The 22,348-nt window shown below is 43.3% G+C and overlaps 1 protein-coding gene across 4 annotated transcripts in view; it reads right to left on the bottom strand.

The window, feature by feature from the left end:
* Positions 1–22,348, bottom strand: part of XIAP (X-linked inhibitor of apoptosis) — a 380,737-nt gene that overhangs the window by 140,639 nt on the left and 217,750 nt on the right. For all 4 annotated transcript variants that reach the window (XM_085608130.1, XM_085608129.1, XM_085608128.1 and 1 more), the window contains one exon: positions 11,179–11,278. In XM_085608130.1, coding sequence (XP_085464256.1) covers positions 11,179–11,278 — 100 coding nt within the window. The remainder of the gene's footprint in view (positions 1–11,178; positions 11,279–22,348) is intronic.

Here is a 22,348-nt window from a genome sequence, read left to right as displayed (position 1 = left end):
TTTTTCTTCAAAGAAGTCTTTCCAGTCACAATGGAGAGGATAGTGTGCATGGGCATCGACTCCATTGTTAGATTGTTTTCCCACAGAGGGTGAGAATGGAGGTAGTAAGGTAGAATAGAGATGTCCATGCATATGTATGTAAAGTAAGAAAACTGCAACAGGTAATGGTACCCAGGGAGGTGGGCTGGTGCATGTGAATCTACATCTCAACATGCCAAGAACAGATGCTAACTGGGTATGTAACATTATCCATTCGAGGCATGTGAGCTGTAGATCACATGCTTTGCATAGACTATACAGCCATAAACTCCCAAAGCTGTGGCTAACCTATAGCTTTCGCAGTTCTTTGAAAAAGTGTTTTAAGTACTGCCTGGCCTACATTAGCTTGTTGCCTCACTAACACATCTACACAATAGTGTTTGGTGAATGTGTGTGGTGTAGACCATGTTGCTGCCTTACAGAGGTCAGCTAGGGGAATATTCCCTAAGAAGGCCACAGTAGCCTATATTTTGCGGGTGGAATGCGCTCTAGGAGGTATTGTCAAGGTTCTTTTCACTTTCACATAACATGTCTGGATACATTTCACGATCCATCTTGCAATGATTTAGATATGGGATTGCCTTTGTGTGATGGCGAAAAAGCAACAAAGAGCTGTTTTGTCTTACGGAAATCTTTTGTTCTTTCCACATAATATAGTAGAGCTCTTCTAACATCTAGTGTGTGTAGAGCTCGTTCTGCTACAGAATTAGGTTGAGGAAAGAACATGGGTAACTCAACTGATTGATGTGAAAAGCAGAAACCACTTCAGGAAGAAATTTTGGATTGGTTCGAAGAACTACTTTGTCTTTGTGAAGTTGAAAGAAAGACTCTTGTATAGTTAGCGCATGGAGTTCACCAACTCTCCTTCAGGAAGTCATTGCAATAAGAAAAGCAACCTTCCATGAGAGAAATTGTAGTTGGAACATGCATTGGTTCAAAAGGTGGACCCATTAGCCTTGTAGGAACTATGTTCAAGTTCCATACTGGTGCAGGTGGAGCTCTTGGTGGTATTACTCTTATTAGTTTTTCCATAAAGGCTTTAATCACTGGCACTCTGAATAGAGTTAAGTGTTGTCTGTTTTGTAAATATGCAGCTACTGCTGCTAAATACAATCGAATGGATGTGTAGGTTAATCCAGATTGTTGTAAGTGTAAGAGATAACAGATGATGTTTTGAAATGAAGCATAATGGGGATTGATATTGTTACAGTATATAACAAATCGCTTCCACTTTGCTGCATAACATGCCATTGTAGTAAATTTCCTATCCTCCTTTAGGATATTTATATAGTCTGGTGGTAATTGTAAATAACCAAACTCAATGACTTCAGGAGCCAAATTGCAAGGTTATGTTCCTTGGGATTTGGATGCCTGATTTCTCCATGGATCTGAGTGAGGAGACTGGAGTTGGGATGCAGTTTTTGGTGTGGAACTACTGAGAGCTCTAACAGGGTGGTGAACCAAGGTTGACGTGTCCAAGTGGGAGCTATGAGAGTGAGTTTGAGGGATGATTGTCTGAGCTTCCGAACTACTACCGGAATGAGTGGGAGAGGCGGAAAAGCATAGGCAAATATCCCTGACCAGTTGATCCATAGGGCATTGCCTTTGGAGAGCGGGTTTGGAACCTAGAGACAAAGCTTGGGCATTTTGAGGTGTGGCAAACAGGTATTTGTGAGGAAATTCCCATTTCTGAAAGTACGGAAGAAGAATCTGGGGAGGAAGTTCCCACTTGTGGATTTGCTGTTTCTGTCTGCTGAGAAGGTCTGCAATTTGATTGTTTACTCCTGGAAGATGCTCTACTAGGAGATACATTTTGTGATGTATGGCCCATTTCCAAATGGATTGTGCTAGGCATGACAGTTGGAGAGTGTGTGTCCCGCCCTTGTTTTTTAGGTCTCGCCTGAGCCAGCGCATGCGCTGCTGTGGCGAGACATTTAGTGAGTGGGCTTTTAAAAGTCCAACCACAGCTTTTTCGGTGGCATCGAGCGTGCAGTTACGAACACAGGCACGAGCATAGGCGCCATCTGGCTTTCCTCTTGCTCTCCCTGTGCGCACGCGCACCACTCGCGTGTTTTTTTAATTTTTGCTCGTGCGCGCATGCACACAACTCCCGGTCGCGGCCGCACGTTTTCTTTTTGCTCGCGGCCAATACTTGTTTCTTCTTCTCCTGGTGCCCTGCATGCTAACTTCCATTGCCACCCTGATGAGCAATGATCTCCTATATGCAGCTTTGTGGTGCACGTTTTATGCATTAGCCCAGAACGCCCATCAGCGTTGGCCATATTGTTTTAGCCAGCAGCCCATACCGTGTACTTCTGTCTCTTTAGTGTAATGCGGCAACCCTGTCCCGCTGTACTGTAGAACTCTTCCTCCCTCACCAGGCATGCTGTGCCACCACTGACCTTCCCAGCCGAATAGACCCAGGTTGCTTGCAACCGTTATTCAGTAAAAACAAGAGGTATTCACGCGGTGCGCGTGGATCTAGTCACGGGAGAGAGGAGAGCCCCCGCATTACTCTGCCATTTGTTACCCATCGCACGCTTCGTGCAGATCGCCTCCTCTGCGTTAATTAAATTGAGTTGTGAAATGGCTAGTGACCGTGCATTAGAACATTAAAGGTTGCTTCCCACTGTCTTCAGTCGACCCTCTCAAAAATGGGACATGGCTGAATTTAGTGAAATCTACCGGGAGATATGTCGAAAAAAATGGACTTTCCCCTCAAAACCGGGACTCCTGGCACCCCTCAGAGGAGCATGTCCTTGTGTGACTTGTGGTGTTTCTCTTTGCCTTCCCAGTGCACCGCAGCTCCACAGGTGAGTATGTGTTGTGCTCTCTGTGCTCAAAAGCTTCCCCCCCGACCCACACACTTGACCCCAAATGTGCATTCTATGCTGTACAGTTGAGTGCAGTGTGCTCAGTCATCGCAGAGCTATCTCCCAGATTACCCGCCTGCTGCAGCCCTCCGCTTTATTTTCCCTCTCCATTGGATTAATGGGAAATAAATAAATCACTGTGTACTATTAGATTAACTCCAGCTCAGCCTCAGATTATATCTGAGCGAGTTCGCCTTTTGATGGCGGCGTTATTAAAATGAGCTCAGAGAGGGCACCTGCCACCGTGAATAATTAATGCACCTTCTGGGCGCTTCCATCAGCGCTGCTTCTCTCCCTCCCACTACCTCAGAGTGCCTCCCCTCCCACCAGCCCACTCTTCTCTCCCTCCCGCTACCTCTTTGTCCCTCCCCTCCCACCCGCGCTGCTTCTCTCTCCTTCCACCCGCGCTGCTTCTCTCTCCTTCCACCCGCGCTGCTTCTCTCTCCTTCCACCCGCGCTGCTTCTCTCTCCTTCCACCCGCGCTGCTTCTCTCTCCTTCCACCTGCGCTGCTTCTCTCTCCTTCCACCTGCGCTGCTTCTCTCTCCTTCCACCCGCGCTGCTTCTCTCTCCTTCTACCCGCGCTGCTTCACTCTCCTTCCACCCGCGCTGCTTCTCTCTCCTTCCACCCGCGCTGCTTCTCTCCTTCCACCCGCGCTGCTTCTCTCTCCTCCCACCCTTGCTGCTTCTCTCTCCTTCTACCCTCGTTTTACTAGGACCTAGGTGTTTTGGTGCTTGTGGCACGCACAGAGCCTTGCTCCCTTTCTTTCTCTAGCCACTTCAATGTTAGTTTCAGCATTTACACCAGCAAAAACGATTTTGTAGGGCATTTTCTTTATAATTGAAGAAACTATGTTGCGTCTTTGTAAAAATACTAATTTTTTTATGCCAATTGCAATGAGTATAATTATGCAAACACGCTCTGCATTTATTTTTATTCCCCAGTCATTTCACCGATTTACACAAATGAGTTCCTAGTTGTTGCAAACGAAATAAACCTCCCATCACTATATCAGCATGTATTTTTGAGCATTGCCTGTTTTCTATGTTCATGTTGATACCGGGAGGCAGTGGGCAGACCTTCAGATGGCCACTGTCAGCTTCTTATATTGAGAACTGTGAGGGTGAGGGCAAAATTGGACCCTCGTTGAACCTGCTTTTTAGAACTTTTGGTGTTGAGCACCAGCAGGACCCGGCCTACTTAAAGCCCTTGCTGACGTGATATGTCAGTGATAGATATCTGATAACCGTGCACGGGACATAAAGCAGAGGGAATTATCTTATGTATAGTGGCCTGTATAACAGAAAACGCTATCACAAGAAATAAACAATACGGCTTAAATGAGTGAGGCACAGTGCAAAGAATTGTAATAACACTTGCAGTCCAAATTAGAACATCTTTGTGGCTATCCACAATACCTCGTTCACTTCTTTGTAAAAGTGTAATCAAAATCGGTGCTCAAATGGAAGACTCACAGTAATTCAGTACCTGTTGCCTGATGTTAATAAGTGCCAGCAATCAGGGATTTAAGTGGCCCATGTATTGCCAGTGCTGAGCACCGGCAGTTCCAACAAGCATTGGCATAGCCAATAGGTCTCGCATTTGGGACCTTATAAGGGCTTAGCCATGCAACAGTTGATGTTGTTGCACCAAGGAAATTGTGCTGCATAACTAAACACTTATAAGGTCCCAAAGGCGAGACCTATTGGCTATGCCAATGCTTGTTGTACATAGTATGCAGCTGTCATGTCAGTGCGGACTAGGACAGTTTTGTCTATTGGGTGAGTTTGAAAGGCTTTGAGCGCTAGAAAAACTGCTAGTAGTTCCTATATGGAGGCTCTTGTATTTTAAAGTCCACAATCCTTAGATTGTGTAACTTTGTAGGCGAGCGCCCAAACCAGGGAGCGATGCATCTGCTGTTAGCACTGTCTGTGGAACAGGGTCGCGAAAGGGCCGCCCTATGGATAGATTTTGTGGGTTCCACCACTGCAGAGAGCGATTGGTGAGGCCATCTACCAACACTAGATCTGACCCTGTGACTGGTTCCACTGACTTGCTAAGCATTCTTGAAGGGGAGGCATGTGAAGTCTTGCATGGGGAACAATTATAATGCAGGACGCCATCATCCCTAGAAGTTGCATGAATACTTTTGCTGGTAATGCTTGGTTGGGTTGAAATTGAGTGAGAAGGGACTGAATACTGTGAATCCTGGCTGTATTGGAAGAGGCTAGAGCTTTCTGAGCGTCTATCCTGGCTCCCAGATACGTTTGTGTGTCGGAAGGCTGTAGATGAGACTTCAACACATTTACTATACACCCTAGTTGGTGAAGTAAGTAAATAGTGGTTTGAGTGTGTTGGAGACACATTTGGTAAGTGCTGGCTTTGATGAGCCAGTCGTCCAGGTACGGGAAGACATGGATGTGTTGTCTTCTAAGATGTGCTGCAACTACTGCCAGACATTTGGTAAATACCATGGGAGCAGTGGTGACTCCAAACGGTAGTACTTTGAATGTTAATGATGACCCGCTATTATGAATCTGAGGTATTTGCGATGAGCAGGATGAATTGGAATGTGGAAATATGCGTCCTTTAAGTCTAGAGTAGAAATAAAATCGCCCTGCTGTAGAAGTGGGAGCACTTGTTGAAGTGTCACCATGTGGAAATGCTCTGAAAGTATGAATCACCTGCACAATCTCCGAAATCTCATGAGTGAGTGATGAGACGTTAAATAAAAATCACCTCACATCACTCACTCATGAGATTTCGAAGGTTGTGCATGTTTACACAAACATTTTTGTTAGACTCATGGGATGCATTTAAGCTTAGGTTCAACGATATCTAGGAGCTATACATTATACAAAAACAGCACAGAAAAGTCTGGTCACAAGTACTGGCATTTATGTGGGCTTTATCTTTTTTACAGTAACCCCTGAGGAAGGGCAATGGATGCCCGAAATACATTGGGTTAAGAAAGGCCATGTTGCGATATGAGGAATGGTGAATCCCCAAATTTTTTAATGAAAGCCTGGATAGGCGCATATTAAACAAAAGGAAATAACTTGGAGTCTGATGTTTGTACCACAACAGATTAAAATGGATGAAATAAACATGGAATACTAATGAAAAAACTCTTGCAACTTTATTGCCTGTGGAAAAGTTTCACCCCACTCTGTGTACGGGATCAAGTGAGGTTCCGACACATTCTCTAATTATTTGTTGCACGCAAGGGCTGAGCGCGCTCCGGGGTTGCACACAAATATTTTAAGCCTTTGAGCTTAGATAAAAAATTTGGTTGACCAGGTGTGAGCGCTACCACATTTGCTGTGTGGTGATAGATTGCCAAATGGGGAGGAATTTTTAGAAGATGTCCCCCAACAGGTGTTAAATGATCAGGGGGAAGTGTAGGAAAGTCACAGCTTGTTGTGGGTGGGGGAAATACGTGGTGTGGAACCCCTGCCTTGACCTTTGTTGTTGCCTCTGTATCCTCCTCTAAAGAAGCCGCTTGTAGAGAAAAATGGATTGTTGCCTTTGTGGGAGGTGGCAGTATTGTCTGAGGACATGGTTTTCGACCATCCACAGTAGAAGGAGCGACGAAAGGAGCCCCAATTAGAGAGAGACTGCAGAGCTCCCATAGACATAGCTACTTCTGTGCCTTTTTTCATTTTTTCTAATGACTTATCTACTTTGGGCCGAAGAGATGTTCCTTGTCAAAAGGAGTATTTAAAATAGACTGTTGAACTTAGGGTTTGAAGCCAGAAATCCTCAGCCATGCATGTCTCCTTAATAACACACTAGTGTTGATTTCTCTTGCTGTGGTGTCTGCAGTATCTTAAGCGCATCTGATTGAGGAATTGGATATAAGCTTCTATTCCTGGACTAAATCCTGGGATTTTGTCTTGTGCTCATCTGGGAGGTGTAGTAGCAATTGTTCCATTTCGTCCCAGTGTGCTCTATCATACCTGGCTAGCAGGGCCTGGGTGTTGGCAATGCGCCAGTGATTTGCTGCTTGGGCGGCTACTCAATTACCTGAGGCATCCAATATTTTTGACTCTTTGTCAATAAGGGGAGCATCCCCTGTAGTCGATAAATTAGCCTGTTTACAGGCATTAGAGACCACCAAGGAGTCTAGTGGTAACTGTCCTTTAATAAAGAATGGATCTGAGGGAGCAGGCTTATATTTATTTATCAAATCTGGGGGTGAGAATGCGAGCACGCACTGGATCTATAAAGATATCATCGGCATGTCTCATCATACCTTTAAGCATAGATACAGTGTGGTTAGCCCTTTGTGTGCTACTGAGCTTTTCACATAGGAAATCATCCTGTAGAGATTCCTTATGTAATCGTACCCCATGATATTCAGCAGCTCTAGCAAGTAATTGTAGGTATCTTACAATGTCGTCAGGAGGAGAGGGCTTTGCAGGGTAAAGATCTTGGTCGTTATCTGTAGGTGAATCCGTGATATAATCCTTTCAGGGGTCTATTGGTAAAATATTGTCCCCCCCCCCATCTCCATCATCATCATCATCATCATCAGGTGGTGGTGGAGAGTTAGTTGGTGTAATCAGTAAATGCTGCAAAGGTGGAGAAGCTGGAGTAGGGGAACGTGGTGGAGGAGAGGAGGGGTTAGTACCTACATTCTTACTCTTCAAAGGAATATGGTAAAGGCTGTTGCTTGACTCAGGTTGGCGTTTCTGAGGTGATTTAGTTAGAACACGTCCTGTGTCTGGGTTTGTATAAAGTTCCTTTTGTTTTGAGTCCGATTTGGGTGTTGGGGTGTCAAAAATCGGATCCTGCGGCCTTGGAGGAACAGTTTTAGGTTTCGGCTCCGAAGATTTCATTGCTGGGGTAGAATGACTTTTCAGCGTGGAAGGTTTCGGTGCCGAAGGAGGCTTAGTTTTTGGTGTCAATGATATTGGTTCCGAAGAAGTTTTCGGCTTTGAGCCTGAAGGTTTCGGCTCGGTGGCAGACTTTGGCCAACTCGATCCTGCGCCGGAAGGCTAAGTGACGTGTTTCAGTGCCGAGCCGAAGGGCATGGTGTCAGAAACATCTCCGTGCCGACCGTGGCCTGAAGGCGGGGCTAGGACCAAAGCCTTTTGTTTAGGCTGAGTTGGAGTTTGGGTCAAGGGGCATTCGGTACTCATGGGATGTTGAACTTGTGGTAAGTCTTCATCCATCTCTGAATCCAAGTCTGTAATGGAGGCAAGTTCTTCTTGTTCTTCCTTGGCCCCTTGTGCGTCAAATTTGTGCTCGGATCCTTCGCCGAAGATGTCCCACATGTATTTGACGTTTTGCGATGTCGAGCTGGACTATCACGGAGCATTTTCTTCGATCGGAACAATCTGCCCACGTGGCAGTCCTGTTTGTTGTGCTACGGAGACAAGCATAAGTTGAACACTTCGTCCGAGTTGTTGCGCGGATACTTGGCTGGGCACCCAGGGCAGAATTTGAATGGAGTCCGTTCCATCGAATGCGAAGTGGACCGACGCGGTTAGGCAGGTCAGCCTTCCTGAAGATTTTCGATCTAAATAGAGTTTTCTTCTACGGATACGAAACGTGGAGAAGTGGGATACACCTTCGAAACGATACTGATGCAGGTAGAGTGAAATGCGCACCGAGGTGAATCTGAAGAAACAATTTCGAAGCGGAGAGCAGCAATACACGTCCGAACCCGATGGTGGAAAAAAACAATCTAACAATGGAGTTGATGCCCATGCACACTATACCCGAAAGGAGGAGTAACCTATCTCATGACTGGAAAGACTTCTTCGAAGAAAACAACTTGCAAACATCCAACCCAACACTAGATGGCAGGACTATGCAAAGCATGTGATCTACAGCTCACATGCCTCGAACATGTAGTTCCCAAAAAGTAAGCAGTGGAACAAGCTCCAGGGGAGGGACATACAGAAACACAGAAGTGGAAGGCAGACTCACACAAGGCCACAAATAAAAAGATAACTAATGGGGACAATAAAGCTAACCAATCGTAAGCAATTGGTGAATTTTAAGCCCAACTTAAGTTCACAGTAGATCTTTCGCACCCAGACAGCTTGTTCTGCCCGACAGGCGAACCCTAAAAAGTACACCACGCCACTTTGGTTCAGCGGCAGCCTGGAGAGTTCAACAACGTAACTACAAGGCTAATTCTTTAAGTGTTTGAGGTGATACTTCAATAAGCAAAGTTTGATTTAATTTGTTCTTTCAAATGGCAGATCAGAATAAAGGGCATTTTCAGAACTTCCACAAACCACTGATGAAAATCTACCAGCTGGATTGATTTGCCAGCTAGAAATCCATTTGAAGAAATGGAAAAGACCGTGTTTAAGAAAGAGGGAAATGGGAAGTGGCAAGTCCAATGTGGCAAATGCCCATAAAGTGATAACGTGTTGGGTATTGCCAATTATTACCAAGGCATTTCTCCACATTAATTATATATTACAGAAGGTTTGGAAAAGTGCCCCATATAACGAAATTTGTATGTGTAGGAAAAGCCAATTACTATTTTCCCTGTAAAGAAAAAAGTAAACAAAAGTGCAAATGCACATTTCAATGTGGAGAAATTGAAGGAACTGGTTCATTGAATATTTTGCAGACTGGATGAGATATAAATGACTATTCTGTGGTCATAAATGTTGCTTAAAATTAGAAATGATGTGGATCAGTGACTTCAAATTATAGAATGAGCAACTTTGCTCAGGCCAATTAATCATGGTGATGACTGAAGCGCAATAGGATTATGGATTATTGTGCACAGGAGTCAAGTGGCCTGATGAGAAGATGTGGCCTTATTGCTAGGGCGGTGGACCTGGAAGCAGAGGAACTGGGTTCGAGTCTAGGTGGGTATGCTCAACATCTTGTGATTCTGGGCAAATCACTTGATCTCCCTGTGCCTAACAAAAAATGAATGTGTCCATCTGGAACGCAACTCGTGCTCATGTGAAGCGCTCTATTTCGAACTATATAAAAAATCCCCAAAAATAAAATTGATGTATAAGGAAGAAAAACGTAATGCCAAATTAGTATACAAGTACCTCCGTAATCAGAAAATGGTGAAGACATTTTTGTTAGATTGTTTAGGGAATCTTGCACAAGGTGGAGATATTCAGTTTTATCAATTTAAGACCACGCAATGTAAAATTATTTTGCCAAAAGAGCACATAAATCTGCTACATTTTATAGGAATTATAATGGCGCCCCCTTCTGGCGGCTCATCCCTGAAATTTCAAACAGCTTTTAGCGTTCTATGTGACTTAACCCAATACGTAAATAAAACTTTGATTCGTCTTGGAGCACACAATTTCTCTGAATCAAGTTTGGTGTTTTGCCCTTTATAAGGACTTTTACAATAAGGAGAAAACCGCTCTACACACAAAGTCTACGCCCTTAAACATTCACAATTCCCTTAAATCAATATCTAGGCACTCAGCCTTTGAGATCTCTTCAGGATGTCCGTGGGTGCTCATACACAAGGTTTGTGAGGATGCCTTGTAGCACAGTCACTTAGCCTCTTAAACGTACTGTCAATAAATACATATACATTAAATGGGTTTTGATTTGCAATCGGTTATATAAAAAGTCATTAGGACTCGCAAATTCATATTTCTTTAACTGGCCCCTAAATACTTGGACTGGTGACCCAGGCATTTCTAAAACGTGTGATATTTTTGCTAGACATTGGCAATTTTTCGATGCACAATCCAACAGGACATGTGCTGCTTAGGGTGAATGCTTGAGATCCTATAATATTTCTCATCTTTGGGACACTTCTGTGAATTGTTATACAAACTAAACAACAAAATAGATTAAAAAAACAGATAATCGTAAATAATGTTTGCAAAATAGAAACTAAAGGCAAATAAAAAGGTTATTAATAAGATAATAGCAATGAAAACAAAAGTAGAAAGCAAAACGTTTTAAAACTTATTATAAAAGCAAAAAATGTGCAAATAGATAAATCCTAAGAAATCAAACTACCAATAAAATAATCATAATGTATTAACTATAACAAAATATAATAATGGATACCAAGGCTGCAGTCCTAAGTGTTTTTTGTCACCAACTACTGGACTAGCATGCTTCAAATGCACCTTAACCGCTTTACGGTTATAGCCTCTTCATTCTTTCAATGCTCTGCTCGTGACTTCACAAGTATCATCAAATATTACATCATAAATTAGGTAATCAGTGCATCACTATCAACAACTAAGAAGGCAAGCAGCGACCTTTTTGAAAAAAAAAAAGCATGGTATATTAAACTATCTTACCCTGGAAACCACTTAGCATGTTGTTGCCACGGGTCTTCACTGGGTTTCCAATCTTGTAGTCCTCCTCCACAGTAGAAACATATGGTTGAGTCTTCATCGCCTAGGTGAAAACACAACGTACATGAGAAAACATGTGACAAATGACCCTTCAGTTTCAGAAATGTCTTCCGCCTTTGCAACAGAGAAATGAAAATGCTCCATGTGAAGAAACAATATTGTCCAACAACTGTATATGTTTATATTTTTACTAATAACCGCAAATAAATAGTTTAAAACCAGCAGTGGCAAAGCAAATAGGTTTAACTTTTGTGACCTATTGGCTTTACCACATGCCCTTTGGTGATTTTGTACAACAAAGGCAACAAGCATTGGCATAGCCAATAGGTCTCGCTTTTGGGACTTTATATAAGTGTTTAGCCATGCAACAGTGGATGTTGTTGCACCAAGGAGATGTGCTGCATAATTAAATACTTATAAGGCCCCAAAAGTGAGACCTATTGGCTAAGCCAATGATTGTTTCCCTGTGTTTTCTGAGCTCTGCTGTCTGCAGCCGATCCACTAATGGCAGATTTATCAAGACTTCTCACCGCTGCAAAGTCATGCCAAGTGATGAAAACCGGCACAAAGGCTTTATAAAGTATTCAGTTTCCAGCTCAAAAAGTTTTATGCAATAAAAGTAACACAACTAGCACTTTCACTTGTTGACGTCAGAGGGGCGTCCAATGGGTGGTACATGGCTGTTCGTGCGCGACAACCCTCTTTTTTTGACACAAAGTCCTATCTACTAAAATCTCTGGAAAGGGCTTAGCGACAAAAAATAATGCCTCCTTTAGGCAGGGCCTAAATAGGAGAAGTCGTTTAATTTCCCCCACGTTTTCACACATTGCATGCATGCTGCACCGTAGAGAACATATCAAATGTGTGAATAGATTTAAAGTTAGTCTAAGGCAAGGCACATACCTTTGCACACGCTATACAGCCTGTTAGTGCACCAATGCTGGGGAAGATAAAAGCAGTGCCTTATAATGGAAAAAAACTGCTCCTTCGAGTTAAAGTTTGCGCAGAACTCACAAAAAAGAAACTAACAGACCCCTTTCACTAGCACCGCGCTGAAAATGGGACCATGACACCGCCCCCAGGTGTGAGGAGGATACATCAGCTGTGGATGTGCACACAAACGCTGTGGTGATGGGCAGGGAACGAACATGACAGAAATATTGCCCTGCTGCAGCTGCAAAAAAAAAAAATGCACTGCCAAGCAGCTTGTGTAATACCGAAAGGAGAAATAATGATTGTCGCAATCCATGTCAGCAAAAGATTTTTTCAAAAATGTAAAAAGGAAAAAAGCTACATTCGTATTCTTTACAAGTCATTCTGTTTTACTACACATATCCTCATTTATGAATATTCATTTTTCCAAAATAAATTAGCAAAAATATCAGGAAATCAAGTGAAAATGTTTTTGCACGGGTTTATTTGCACTAATGTGAGATTGTTCCAATATGCCCCATCTACCACCACATGCCCTCTTGAATTGGCGAGATTGCTTCAACTTTCACCCACCCTGAGGGTGCATGCCAAGGGGATGAGTCACGACACCGTCTGGTGAAGGACACGGTTTTCCAGGAATAGTGTCCGTGCCAGCGCAGATATAACCCTGAACTTTGCCATGGGATCCGAGCGACATCAGCGCTCTCAGCTAGGACATGATTCCAGGTACAGAAAAAAACACCAAAAAACCCAAGGCCAAAAAACAACGAATCTGGCGTGAGTTTCAAAAAATTATCTGCCACTAGCACACCGAAGGCCGAAGAGCACAAGTCGACAAAAGTAAAAGTATGGGGGGGCGAGGGGGGGGGTGCAAGCCCGGGTGTTGTTTGCGCGTGCGTGCCTGAAAGTAAAAAACAAGGGAGAGGATAAAGGGAGTGGTGCGTACGCGGCCGTCGTGCAGCCGCGAAAGTGAAAGTAATCACGATCAAGCGCGCGGCGAGCGATGCGCTTAATGGGCATGAGGAATGCCATATGGTGCCTCTGCTCAAGCGCGCGCCCGCGCACATGCACTGCAAGCTGTAGCCGGCGGTAGCATTTTTTGAAGCTCTTACTTAAAGTCTCCCCAGACCAGCGCAAGCGCTGGGTCAGGCAAGACCTAAAAAGCATTTCTTGCGCGAAAGGAAAAGATAAAAAAGGTGCAAAAAAGACTAAATGAAACAGTAACCAGTGGCCACGTAATTTTGTAGGCGCATACATGAATCTCTAGATATATATATATATATACATGTCTACGAAAAAAGTGATGGATGGAATGCTTGAATTAATCTTAGCCGCTGGATATCACTTGGGCCGCATCACAAGTCATTTTTATTTTGCACACCACGCAACCTGACATTGGAACCAGCTATAAAACAATCAGTCTTCACCCTGCTCTAATGGGAGCAGTCCAGCACGAGCTGCCAGGTCAGGTCCTCCCTGAATAACACAAGTAGCTTAGTTCCAGTGGCACAGTGTGCAAGAGAACAACATCTGGGCATACCCATCCCACTTAGGGTGGCACACTGCAGTATACAAACAAGCATTTGCAATGCAATAGGTCTTGCATTCACGCGAGTTTGAGCTATTGACATTGTAAATGACAATGCCTTTAATTTATGTTTTGGGTTTTAAAACAAAAATACAAGGCATTGTCATTTACAATACTAGCATCTTAAACTCTCGCAAGTGCGAGATCTATTGCATTGCAATAAAGGGCCTTCTCAACCGCTTGTTAAGATTGTAAATATCAGAGGAAGTAGTGATAAATAGTGCAGTGAAGAAGATGTGTAAGTGTTGTAAATTACACAGACACAAAGTGTGAAGCGGTGGCATTGGTGGTGGTGGTATTGGTGAGGATACTGGTGGAGGTGATATTGGTTGTATTGGTATTGGTGGTGGAGGCATGGAAAGATTTCTATAAATGTGTATACCGATATTTCTAAATATTTACTCTTGCACATTAATTTGACCTTTTTACTGCATGATACAAACATAATTGGTAATAATGCAGCACTTTTGTTAAAAGGAGCTTTTAGCACTGAAAATGCTACAAATATAATTTTGTATAATATATGGATGTTTTTTCCTTTGTAGCACATTGACAGGTGTTTCATTTTTGTTTTTAGATATGAATTTTATAAAAGGTTGAAGGGTTCTAACTGAAGTCAACTGCTTCTCTCTTGTTATAGGAAGAAACAAAAAACTCAAGGTTCTGGCGACTTTTGGTGCCTACGCATACCATTACTAAGGTTAGTGCTGATGGTATTTTTGGTATTCGGGTTGCACACAGGCTGGCTGGCCGGACTTGGCAACTGCTATGCGTTCCCAATAAATGACTATGATGAGGTGGTCAGCTGTGGGGAACCTTACACTGGTCTGGCGACTTTGCAGTTAGGTTCCCTGGTGCCCGGGGTAGCAGTGGATAAAGGTATGGTGACCCACAGACTGGTGGCGCTGAGGCACCACCACAACCCGCCTCAGCACAACCACAGCTTTATCCACAGCTACACCGGGCACCAGGGAACCCAACAGTAAAGTTGCTTAGCCAGCGTGAGGTTTCCCACAGCTGACCACCTGATTAACGACGGGATCAACTGACTTGCGATTTGGTACCGTGAGCTGTGTCCTCTGATGTGTAGACTGGGGATGTGGGTCATCTAGTGACTGGCGGTGGCATCGGTATGCAGGTGGCGATGGTGTCTCACTGCATGAGACGGACACAACCATACAGGGCACTCTGGCAGAAGGGCTGCAAGACCCTACACCACTGTTGGAATTCAGGAGGCGGTGCAGTCTCTTAGTGCAATGGTGCGATGCGGCCGGTCAAGGCTCCATACCGGGTGGTCGATGCTGCTGGCGCTCAAAGGGCAAATATGGTCGGTTAGCAACCAGGTCGATGCCTGACCAGGTGCAGGGTTAAAGCAATTACCAAACTGGGTCGATAAACCTGGCCGATAGGTGTCGCAGTGGACGAAATGCAAAGCATCGTTGCCAGTGTCTGCAGCTTTATGGAGATAGCACATTGCAGCAGCCATTCTGCTGTCGAGGGTCTTCGCTCTTTGCAGGCAGATGGGAGCTGTCAGATTTCTGCACCAGCTGGCAGGGTTGATGTGCATAAAGCTCTGGCCGATGCCCTTACAAGGGCTGCTGAAATCAGCAGGTGTGGCAGAGTAATATACAGTGCATATTGAAAATTGAGGTGAGGTGGGTGAAGCATGGCGTGTAGAATACAAGAAAGGCGCGGCCGCCATACTTAGAGATAGCGCCGCTTGCAGCGCTGCAAAAATTACAAACAAGTAGTTCCTAAGCCAACACAATAAACACATACAGTGTAAGGAAACTGTAGTAGCCCCTGACTGAAAACGGAAGTGATGTATCGGGATCACCAGCCAATGAAAAGCCAACAACGAAGAGCCATGCAGGAGCGAACCAATGGCAACTAGCAGGCCGGATTACACTTGTTATAGTGATTACAGCAGGTCTTGCAGACTGCGCATGCGAGCTAACGCTCAACCAAAAGAAATACCAACACAACAAAGAGTAATCCGAGCTGCTAGAGTTACACATATTAAAAAAACAAATTTGAATGTTCCCTCACACTTCATCCATCACACTGCTTAGCGGTGCATCCCATAACAAGATAACCAAATCTAAATGGTCATAATGCATGCCGCCTGTAGTCCGCTAATAAGGTCGATCTGCTTGCATACACTGATTTGATGCCAGTTGTGTGTTATTGTTTATTATGTATAAACTGAAAATAAAGTTAAAAAATAAATTAAAAAAAGTGGTCATAATGCACAACATGGAACTACTTCACACAAAGGCTCAAAGTAAAGACAACACATTTCCAGCCACATGCCGGAGCCCACCATAGGGATTAGATGCTATAGAAAGCAAGAGATGCACTTGCTCATGGCATCTTTCACACCACGCACTCAACCCTGTGAAATTGAAAACACCCAAGTCACGGAGCTCACTCAATATCTTTCAAACAATAGCAAGTATAATTTTCTTTAAAAAAACACCGTCGACCGAGACACTAGTGCCAAAATTAACATATGCATATAAATCTTTTTAAAAACGGTAGAAAATAACAATGCTAAAGCTTTCAAATGTCAGCAGAATTTGACATTCGCAAGTAAAACATACATTACTGTGTGTGAGAAAGAGCCCTCTTTCTGCATGGTTGCCCCACTTTTTTGTTGAATTGCTGATGTGCTTTGACTGAGTGTGCCTTGGGCTCCTGCTAATCAGGTACACAGGGCCTATGTTCATTCCCTAAAACCGAATTGAAGCCTAAATCAAATTGGCATCTCTGGCCCCAGGTCAGCCCCTGGTATGGTACCACAGGTATCCAGGGCACTTTGACCAGATAAGGGCTCTAAAGGCTGCAGCACTTATTGTGCCACTCTTAGGTGTCCGGTACCTTCACACTCACATACTGCCTTTGCAGTCTGCGTGTTTTGATGCAGAACAAAGTGAAGAGTCGACATGGCACACATTCCTGTGTGCCATGCCTACAACCCACTGCCCTGGCATAGGTCAGTCACCCCTCTAGCTGGGTGAACTATACCAGTGGTGAGGGTACAGGTGCATGAGCCCTGTACACCCTGTAGTGTCTAAGTCCATTCTTAGACATTGTAAGTGCAGCGCAGTCATTAAGAGTATATGGTGCTGGGAGTTTTTCATAACGAACTCCACAGCACCATAATGGCTACACTGAAAACTGAGAAGTTTGATATCAAACTTCTCAGCACATTAAACCCACACTGATGCCTACCACTAGTGTCCAGGCTGAGTGGCTGCTTTCAGCTGCCACCACCAGACATGTTTCTGGACCCCCTGGGTCGTAAGCCTGCTGCTCTAGGGGGGCTGAAACAATGCACATCCTGGGACAAGGTGCAAAGATCTGCATAAAGCTATGTTGGCAGACTACAAAAAAAAGCTAATTTCTGAGAAGAGCCAATACTTCACGTCACAAATAGAAAGGGCGGGTAATTCCAGCAAGGAACTCTTTGAGACCATAAAAAACCTGACAACAGCTACAAAGGATGATTCCGCCAATTGTAACCAAAAGTTCTCCAATACACTTCCCAATCCTTTAAATCTAAGGTGGACCAAATATATGATCAGTTTGCCAACTATAAATCAAACGCTAGTAGTATAGAACAAGAAGCCAAAAATGTTACCCCTACCTCATCAGCACAAATAGCGACGCTTCTTTCAACGATCAAATCAGGACTCCTGGATGATCCCTGCCCTCCCAGGATCCTCCAAAACATTAGCCATCTTATTAGCCCACAGCTATCTAGCATGTTCAATCAGGTGCTTTCATAAGGGCTCTTCCCTTCTATGTGGAAACAGGCCTGTATACTGCCACTCCCAACAAAAAAAAAAAACAACTTGTACATGATGGACCCGGCCAACTACCGTCCTATTGCGAGGCTCCCGCTTCCCGCAAAAATCGTTGAGAAATTAATAAATGTTGAACTCTCTGCATTCATCGCAGAGAATCAAATCCTAGACCAGAGTCAGTTTGGGTTCAGAGCTAGTCACAGCTCGAAGACGGCTCTGATAAAGACCACGGACGAAATCTAGATGAGTAACTAAACTTGAAGTCTCAGATTTCGAAGGTGGTATCCTCCTCCTTCCTTACCATCAGTACCTTAAGTAAGATTCTCCCATTCATTTCCATAAATGCCAGAAAAACAGTATTGACCTTCCTGGATTATTGCAATGGCTTATATATCAACCTACAATCCAATCTACTCAGAAGGTTACAGGCGGTACAAAATGCTGCCACTAGACTAGTCCTGGACGTTCCTAAATATCCTTCTATTAGATCAGGGATTCAGGAACTGCATTGGCTCCTTGTTGGTCAAGATATTAAATTCAAAGCTCTCTGCATTGCACATAAGATACTGTACAGAGAAGGACCACAATATCTGTGGGATTCCTTTAGTTGATATATACCAATAGACTGCTACGCTCAGCCAATGCCTATTTGAGGCCCACCTCCAGATTTAAAAGAAACTGGGGGGGGGGAGGAGTTTCAGTTACAATAATATCAAGGAATGGGACTCCCTTCCGCGTTCTCCTAGGAAGATGTAGCAATCTGTTAAATCAGATTACGTTAATTCTTATTACCTAGCCTTCACATGTATGTATGCTTATGTATTATGTACCTGGTTGGAGTGTTCTACTGCTGCTTAGTTACGATAGAATGTTAGTGGGACACTCTTGAGTTGGTGTCTGTTGGAGTTGGCTGCTTCCAAGCTTTCTCCTCTCCCATGTAACTACAAATAAACTACTCAAGACAACTACTGCATCCTGCTTGGTTACTACATTTGATTGGCGACGATCCTGGTTACATGGGCTACCCAGCGTGCAAATTATTCTAAATCTACGATTATTCTACAATCAAAATCTGAGTCTTCAAGCTGGTCCTCATCTTTATTCACCAAGAGTTCGAAGAAGCGCATCAACATATCACAAGCTACTTTGTGAAAAAAAAATTCAACTTCATTCCACCAATCCGAAAGAAAAACTTCGAGTAAACCTTTGACAAGCAAATCAACCTACAGGCATCACGGTAGGAGGTTTTTATTTCATATTGACTTCCTACTATTAAGAGCTTTCTTAGCAGCGCTTCATTACTCTACAAACCGCTTGTTCGCTCTCCAACGTCTGAATATTATATGAGTCATTTTGACTTTCCCTCGCTGTCTTCGCATTATTTAAAGCAGCGCACCCTCAACATTCTTACCGGACATTTCCTTGACACGTTAAGCATCGCACGCTCATTTCTTACATCGCTGCATGCCAATCACGTCTTCTTCGTTCTGGTGTTCAACGTCAACACGCAACAACGCTCCTACGTCACGCGTTATCTGCGCATGCCTGCCGCCTTTGTTTTTCCTTCTGCTGAAGATTCCAACGTGATTAACATTACAGCGTTCTAGGTTGCCTAGCAACTCCACGTCCACAAACTACGCGCACAGATCGGAAAGCTGCAACGCTGATGCGCACAGCTCTTCGTTGAAGTAAAGTCACTTGACATCAAGTTTTGCCACAAGTGGAATGCAATTTATTGAAGTTTGTCTACAAACAGCATTTGAAATGAACGCTGATGCGCACAGCTTATTTGATTTAGTTTTTTTTTCATTTTTTGTTTCTCTTAATTCGTGCAGAATAATTTATTACTTAGTGTGCATCCTACGGTGAAAACACACCTTGTCGTCAAACTTGTGTATATCACGGTGATGTACACACCTGATTAACAATAACAAACACATTGTTTAAGTGTGCATGTACAATAAGACACCTGGTTATTTTACTCTAGTATAAATCACGGTGAGGTATACACCTCACTTCTAAGTTCTCAGTCGTGAATAAGTCAACGTTACACCCTGTAATATATTTTATTGCATCATTCTCATTTTTATTCAGTATTTATCTGTCTGTTTCAACTTGGACACACTTCTGCATTTCTTTTGGTAACTTTTGTCGCTACCATGTGTACTCTTCAGTCTGTTAATCCACCGCCTGCATTTTTAGACTCTCCTGGAGAACCTCCTATTAGATGGGAAGTTTGGCATGACGCCTTTGAAACTTATTTAGGTGCTATAGGCGCATCTAGATTTAGCGCAGACAGAAAGAAATACTTGCTACTACACTCTCTAGGTTTCGAAGGAAGATCTGTATTTAAACATTTGCCTGATCTACCACAAGATGTCGCCTTACCTAATGATGAATACAAAGAAACTGTACTTAAACTCAAACTTCGCTTATTAAACAACCGAGTCTCATGGTTCTCAGACATTCTTTCTTTAAGAGAAAACAGTCAGAAGGAGAGGATGTGGATTTGAAAATTTTACTGATCAACTCATAAGGGACCAATTTGTATGCCACTGTAGAGACAAAAATATCAGACAAAAGTTACTTACCATGGGTGATCCGTCTCTTGATGAGACTATCAAATTAGCTAAAAGTATAGAAATTTCTATGGTTTCTTTGAAAGAATTGGAAGATAAAGTAGTGGAACCTGTTAATGTTATTAACCTTAATACATCTGGCAAATTTGAAAAAAATTCTTTTAAAAACAAGGTTGGCAATGCTAGTAAGCCTGTTAAATCTAACACTGCCGAACCTATGGTATGTATAAGATGTGGGAACCCACTTCATTCTAAAGGATCAAAATGTCCCGCTTCCAATGTCACGTGCAACTATTGCAAAAAAGTAGGACATTTCGCAAAAGTTTGTCTCAAGCTGAAAGGTCAAAAAAGTATAAAGAAACCTACTGTAAGCATAGTTGAATCTGAGTCTTCCTCTGACTCTGAGGTAGTTTCAGTTGTTTCTGATCACACCACATCTAATGTCATCGAAGGCGATCCCAAATCCTGCGTTGACCCTATCGTTGATATTTATGTTGGTACCAGATGTATAAAACTTTTAGTGGATTCTGGTGCAAAGATAACCATGATCACGAAGAAACTTTTCGATGAAAGTTGGAATGGTACTCAATCTCTCCTTCCTCCTGATCGCACACCTGTGTCATATGAAGGTTGTAAAATCGACCTCTTGGGTCTTTTCGAAGAAGAAATGTGCTTTAAAGGAAGTAGAATAAAGGGAAAGATTTATGTTGCGGTTAAAGGATTAAACATACTAGGGTGGTTTCATCAAGGATTGTTTGGAATGATTCTTAAACCTGGAACCAAAGAACAGGTTTTGGTGGTTGGGTGTCCTGATGAAGTACAATCACTCAAAGATAAATTCCCTTCTGTTTTCGGTTCTGCCTTAGGGAAAATTCATGGTTTCAAACACAGAATCATAGTCAAAGAGGGGTAACCAACAAAAACTCAGGGGAGTACCCTATAGTTTTAGGGAAGATTTAGAGAAGGAATTAACAGTTATGTCAGAAGGGTGTGATTGAGCCAACAGAGTCTTCCCTTTGGCTTTCGCCTTTGGTCGTCGCTAGAAAGAGGTGTGGTCAACTCAGGGTGTGTGTTGACTTAAGATCATTAAATAAGGAAATCTGGGTTGACTCTCATCCCCTTCCGAAGATCATTGACTTATTTGCTTCCACTAAAGGTGCCAAATTCTTCACCAAGCTCGACCTGGCCTGCGCATATCACCAGGTTGAGTTGCACCCTGATTCTCGTCATCTCACAGCGTTCGTGTCCCCTTTAGGCACATTTCAATACAAACGTATGCCCTTTGGGTTCGCATCGGCTGCGTCGGTATTTCAGAGGGTTATGTCCAACATTCTTAATGGTGTTGATGGAGTCTTAGTTTTTCAAGACGATGTATTGATATTTGCCAAGGATGCTCCTTCACATGACCTCATTTTGCACAAAGTTTTGGGTTTGTTCCAACAACATGGTGTTGTTCTAAAACTTGAGAAAGGTAAATTCTTTTGTACTGAGGTAGAGTATTTAGGTCACATTCTGAGTCATGATGGCATTAAACCCAGACCTGGTCTTCTGGAGGCAATAACTAATGCTTCTACCCCCGCAGACAAAACTGGTGTCAAATCTCTTTTAGGCCTTTGTGAATATTACTCAAGGTTTATTCCCCATTATGCCACAATAGTCCGTCCCATTGGCAATCTCCTTAAAAAGGGCACTAGATTTGTTTGGTGCAATGAATGTGTGTCTGCTTTTGAAGAAGTCAAAAATCTTCTAAGCAACAGTGCTGTTCTCAAGCCTTTTGACCCAAATTTACCTTGTTGTCTAACTGTCAATGCCAGCCAGGTAGGGTTGGGTGCTACTTTGACACAAGTTGAAGATGGTGTTGAAAAAAAGATTGGGTTAGCATCCAGAGTGCTGAGATCACCTGAATTTCAATACTCAGTCATTGAGAAGGAGCCATTGGCCTGCTCATGGGCTATTGAAAAGTTTTGCCCATATGTGTGGGGAAAGCGTTTTCTACTTCAGACTGACCACAAGCATCTTGTAAATATTTTGGGCAGTAGTTTAAGCAAGTGTTGTACTCCCAGAATTATGAGAATGGTCACAAAGTTGTTGCAGTATCAATTTGATGTAAGACATATCTCTGGGGGTAAGAATGGGAGAGCAGACTTTCTTTCCCGCTTTCCTCCCACAAGTGTTCAAGATGATGATATTTCTTTTTCTGACCT

This window comes from Triturus cristatus, chromosome 5_2 (genome assembly GCF_964204655.1).
Source record: "Triturus cristatus chromosome 5_2, aTriCri1.1, whole genome shotgun sequence".
NCBI lineage: Eukaryota > Metazoa > Chordata > Amphibia > Caudata > Salamandridae > Triturus > Triturus cristatus.
This window is presented reverse-complemented; position numbering and strand designations above follow the sequence as displayed.